This window comes from Gastrolobium bilobum, unplaced genomic scaffold (assembly GCF_033153095.1).
Source record: "Gastrolobium bilobum isolate Gb01-03AN ecotype WA unplaced genomic scaffold, APGP_CSIRO_Gbil_v1 utg29162, whole genome shotgun sequence".
In the NCBI taxonomy this organism is placed as follows: Eukaryota; Viridiplantae; Streptophyta; class Magnoliopsida; order Fabales; family Fabaceae; genus Gastrolobium; species Gastrolobium bilobum.
In genome coordinates, this window is record NW_026898816.1 from 21,624 (window position 1) to 27,404 (window position 5,781).

Genomic DNA, 5,781 nt, shown 5'->3' on the forward strand with positions numbered 1-5,781 from the left:
GGAAAGTAATGATTCGAAAAAAAAAAATATGTTTAATTGGAATTATTTTTTATTATATTATTTGTTGTGTTATCAAATGTAATTCTCATTCTCAAAATAATAAAAATAAATCATGTTATCAAACAAATAAAACATGTTATCAATAGTAAGTCTTCCATAGGCAGCGATGCAAAGAATAATACTCCTTTATGCACTCATGGAGCGAAAATTTGTTAGGAAATTCAGTTAAATAGGAAGCAGGGTGAAAGGAGTGGGACATCTTTTTTGCATTTGGGACTTACCTTTGGGTGAAATTGGGAGAGAACAGGGTGAAAGGAGTGGGACATCTTTTTTGCATTTGGGACTTACCTTTGGGTGAAATTGGGAGCTCTCGAACTCCTCTGAACCTATCTTTACTTTCTTATTTTGTAATCTTTACTTTCTTTGTTTTGTAATATGTTTTGAGATCTGTAATTAGGAAGTCATTGTTTGGTTTTTACTTGTAATTGAAAACTGTTGAATTGGAGAATTATATACAAATTGTTTCTTTGGATTTATTCTTGAATTTGCTGGTTCAGTTCGTTACAGCTTGTCATGTAAACCCTTAAACTCTATAATTTTGTTCTTGTGGACATGCTAATAGCACAAGATGAAATATTTGGACGTGCGATGGCAATTTCTAAGTTCAAGTCCATCTTATATTCTATTTCACTATCTTAATACAAAAAAAATTCGTGATTGCACACATGAATGTTGAATTAAGTATGGTATATGTACAATAGGATCATTGACAAATCAACTAAGAAAGCCAACAACACCAGATATGGCCTTTGATACTGAAAGCTAACTTCACAAGTATCTTCAAGTTAAATATGTTGCAACACCTTTACAATTCTCTTTGGATTTGAAACTTTCAGCTGCGGGTGCTTGTGAGCACTAAATATATACATCATTTGGACCAACAACTTCAGTTTTTTTTTCTTTTGGATGCTGAACAATATAAGTTTTAACATCATCTCTGTAATTAAATAAATTTGTACACTTACGAGCTTGTGTGATGTTGAACCACTCCTCAATAATAAGATGCCAAAAAAGGAAAGGAAGACTAGGGAAAAAAAAGTTGTGATAGTTTTATTGCACTTCCAAGCTGTTTGATACAATATAAAGTACATTGGAGTATTGCTGTGTTTATATAGCCTTTACATGGTATTATTAATGGGACATGTATGTAATTGCCAGCGCCACCAGCATAAGAAAGTAAGCAATTCCTTGATCAATTGCAGTACCTGCGATAAATGAAACAAGATTTAATTAAAAAATTTAGAAACAAGATTTAATTAAAAAATTTAGAAACAAGGAGGAAATTTATTACTTCATAAATTAAGAAAAATGAGAGAGAAAAAAAGCACATCAAGAAATGAGATAGTATTGAATTAGATAACATTCAACACCTCATGTAATTATTGAATTTTGAGAAACTTCGTAATCTACAAGACAAAGCACTTTCAAGAAATTGACCAATAGATTTTATTTTTTCATTAGAAGGATCTCCGAAATTGGGAAGGATCAATCCCACTATTCAGCAAATGGTTACTTCGCACACCATAACACACATAATCTCTAATTACACTAAATCGTATAATTGTATACACATAATTGATTTTTACTCAGGTATAAAATTTGGAGCAAAAACAGTTTCACATGGCATCAGAAAACAACATATAGATGTCCAACAAGAAACTCACAATAACAAAAGGTGGTTTGGAGCTGCTAGCATCTGCCACAAACAACCTTGATTTCTCCCAAACTCATACCACCTAAAGTTTAGTAAACATAAAAGATGTGCACTTAATTTTTGTACTGTTTTCATTCACAAACGTAGATAGGCAAATAGAAAAGGGTCGTGAAGTTAGAATGATAAGGCAGCAATGAGTGGTCAAACGTGTACAACACATATTTCCATTATCACTTTACATTGTATTTCTTCACTGCATATATATATGTCATGATGATGAATACATGACTACTGACTCTTAAGCTCAGTGATTGTTTATTTTTTCAGTTCATCCAACATTCTGTGTTTCACAGGCAGGAAATTTCGGATTCAAGTAGGATAGAATGGCTTTAACAAAAAACTAAGGTATGCTCAAATTTTCAAGCGTGCAAATGGATGGAGACTATAATTTGATCCACTAGTATGAAAAAACTTCACAAAATGGGTGTCATTTTAGGGATAAACCAAAATGATGAAACCTATCTACATATACAACACAATGGTTGCCATTCTATTCCATTTTTGGCACAAGAATAAGAATGGAACTGACCGTAAACAACACTGCTATTTTTCCTATTAATCATTTCAAGTATTTTACATAGTTTATATTAACAAATATAGATGAAACCACTCATTTAGTCATCTGATATCTCTGTCAATAAATATAATGGATATTAAAAACATATCTATCACAAATAACTACAACCCAGAATGAAAAGCCTGAATTTTTCTGCTGCCCACTTCTAAATTAAAAAATAATGGTGACCCATTGACCTCAGTGGCATCAAACCTATTAAGTATTAACAACTTAAAAATGGATTGAAGTATTAACAACGTAAAGATGGAATGAAAATGGACCATACGGATACGGGAGAAAACTCATCACATTTATCACTAATGGCATCTGAATTCAAATTCAAATAAGACGTACACAAAATCACATAGCTATTTCTTATTAAAAGAAACAAGACGAAAAAAGAGAGAACACCAAAAAAATTAATATCATAGAAACAGAGCACAAAGAGGAATTTTATCCGTTCTCTCCCCTCTTTCAATCAGCAAGAAACTACTGTCCGAAAAAAGATAACAGAAAAGGAAAAAAAGAAAACTTACCTACATTGCTACAAAGTCCATCAGCAATAGTATTCAAGCATTCAGTAACCATACCCATACTCCAGTAAGTGGGTAGGCTCTGTTGGAATCAGAAAATCATCAGCACAATCCACAGTCAAGCCGGATTCAATCCTTGGGGGTACAAGTGAATCCCAACAGCTAGAGCACACAAACAATGGTGGCACTGTCACTGAGTCATCGATTCCACAGCAGCGTGTATGCTTCCACACTTCACAGATGTCACAAGCCACCATTCTTTCACCATCATCGTCAGCAGCACCACAGTCACACCTCACCTTCCAATTGTCAGACCCTCCCTGATACTTCAATGGAGTACACAAATCTATGGCAAAACCCCTCACAGAAAGTTCCACACCAGACTGGATTAGTCCAAAAAGGACTTCCTCATCACTTGCATCCATCAATTCTACAATTTCTGTCACTATAAGCCTTTCTGCAATGCAGTAAGTATCCCTCAGAGCAGCCTCCGCAGCTTGCTTCAAGTCTCCCACTGTTGCATGCAGTGGAACCATAACAATCTCGCCACAAGGTAGCCCTTTCAACTCAGACTTAGTGTCCACAAAATTTAGCTTCAAGCGGCAAACGAATGTCAACACCTGCTTCATTTCATCCCTTAAAGCCCACTCCTTCACGAAGTGCCTGCTGTGAAGAATTGTCCGAGCTACAAGGTCCACTGGTTCTGAATCAAGGTAGCCTAATAGTACATTTTTGTACAAATAAAACACATCATTGTAGACATCATTACCAGGAACCCAAGATGATTCTACTTTGGGATCTATAACAGCCATTACCCCAGACTCCAGTTCAGGGGCTTTGAACCCCTTGCCAAGCTCATCGATACTATATTCCAGGATCCTAGTTGATGGGTTCACCTTGCGACGAACAACAAAATTTCCAACAATCACATTGTTAAGTGATTTCAGCACATAATCCAGTAAGCCCGTATCACCAATATGGAGCCGAGCTGCATCTCTCACATCTTGTCTTGTCATCCCACAAGAACCTGATTTGGCAGCCTTGTTCTCTTTAAGTGCATCAACAATCACTTGAGCTGCAAACTCTAGTCTTCTTGTTGGCCACCTGCTATCCATAGAAATCACTGCACAGCTGAACTTCTTATACCTAGCAGATTTTTCCTTCATGGGAGGAGCAGCAGAAGAAATGACTGTTATCTTAGAAACAGAAGCACGAGACCTGACAGTAAGCATAAACCTGAGAAGATCTCTGATTGTGATAATCTGAGCTTCACTCATATCTCTGTAGCAGCGAATCATTTGTTTGATTTCTTTATAGCACTCTGTCTTGCTTAAATCTTTTACAATCTTTTCCAGCTCCAAAGTACCAAGAGCCTCGATTGCTTCATAATAATTTTCCTCAGTTAGACCGAAGCTTCCACGGCAAAATCTATAGCCCCACCGACCAAACCAAGAGTGCCCATAAGCAACTCCATGAAGTAACCGAAGATCCATAGACCGCTTCCTTGCAGCATCTTCCACTGCAATTTTCCTGCCATACGAAGAAAATTGCCAAATAAATATTGAAATCCAGAAATGAAACTAATAAATGAGTTAATTATTTTCTTACTATATTACAACAGTTACCTTGCTCGAAGATTGATGCAGATCCTGTCCCAGAGATCCATGATCTCTCTCCCACTGAGAACTTTAGAAGCCCCTTCTATGCCATTAATGCAAAGCAAATGACCGTATCCATTGCAGTGAATAATCCCATGCAAGAGATGACTCTGATTATCAAGAGCACCTTCACTTAAGGGTTTATGCCACCCGTTGTCCAGCGGGATTATAAAATGGTACCTTCTCTTTGATACATAATGGCCGCTCCAACCTACCAATCACAAAACAAACAAATCCACATATTGGTATCACACTATCAGTATCAATAGCAACCCGTTTCAGTTTCTAATTAAAAGAGAGAACTAAATCATAATTACAAAAACCAGAAGTGGTAGAAATCATCAAAATTCCAACGAACCCTTTTCGGAATAAATCAATATTCTTGCAAAACAAAACTAAATTCACGACTCACTAGCTAAATCAAAACCATGAAAAAAAATCCAAAATTGGCGACCAACCCATATCAACTTCATTATCAAAAGAAAGACCCTATTCAGAGATATTGATCACGATGACAACAACCACAACAGACGTCAAAGAAAGAACGAAAAAGAACCCTATTCAAGACTCGGACAAAATAAAGACGCATGCCCAATTCAGAAAACAAACAAATAAATCAAAATTCTTGCAAAATCGAACCGACCCAGTTCAAGAATCATCAACCAGACGAACCCCAAGAGGTAAAGATTGGAAATTATAAACGTACCTACACAGCGGCAATGATCGCAGAAGGGATGGGAAGACCGGTTAACGTCCTCTTCGATGGTGTAGAGAGGAGCCGTTAGGTTAGTACTGTCGGGGTTGAGAAGGGTGCACCACAGTGGGTTGCCAGAGACATTGTAATCTTGGAGTTGTCCGGCTTCTTGAAGAAATAACCGAACGTTGTCGCGGAAGGGACCAGAAGGTGTGATGGGGCAACCATGGTCAGCGAAAGAGTGGAACCTGAAAATCTTGGGGCATCGTTTTCTCTTCCTACAGATGAGAAAGGAAGACATGTTGAGCGAGAAAGAGTTTAACAGAAGAAACGAGAGAGAGAGAGATAGAGAGAGAGAGAGAGAGAGAGAGAGAGTTTAACAGAACAAATGAGCGAGTGAGAGTTTAACAGTTACGAACAGCTATGGACGTTTATGGCGGCAATAAAATGGGCCAAACGACTTTTGGCGCCCAAAACACTAGGCCCAATTGAAGATGGAAATTCAAATTTACGCTGCTGCACATGTTTGGGACCGTCGTTATTAAACCCGGTCAACATTCGGACCG

The 5,781-nt window shown here is 37.2% G+C and overlaps 1 protein-coding gene across 1 annotated transcript; it reads right to left on the bottom strand.

The window, feature by feature from the left end:
* Positions 1-1,197: 1,197 nt before the first annotated feature.
* On the bottom strand, positions 1,198-5,516 carry LOC133284353 (PHD finger protein MALE MEIOCYTE DEATH 1-like). The gene is made up of 4 exons (XM_061481355.1): positions 5,228-5,516; positions 4,489-4,732; positions 2,871-4,393; positions 1,198-1,265 (listed from the first exon to the last, which is right to left on the bottom strand). Exons 1-3 carry the CDS (start codon positions 5,514-5,516, stop codon positions 2,908-2,910), a joined length of 2,019 nt encoding a protein of 672 aa, XP_061337339.1. The 3' UTR covers positions 1,198-1,265; positions 2,871-2,907.
* Positions 5,517-5,781: the final 265 nt, after the last annotated feature.

Coding starts and splice junctions, on each gene's coding strand:
- LOC133284353 (XM_061481355.1), bottom strand. CDS start 5,516: ATGTCTTCCTTTCTCATCTGTAGGAAGAGAAAACGATGCCCCAAGATT. Junction 4,733..5,227: donor CGATCATTGCCGCTGTGTAG/GTACGTTTATAA, acceptor TGTGATTGGTAG/GTTGGAGCGGCCATTATGTA. Junction 4,394..4,488: donor TGCATCAATCTTCGAGCAAG/GTAACTGTTGTA, acceptor TTCGTATGGCAG/GAAAATTGCAGTGGAAGATG.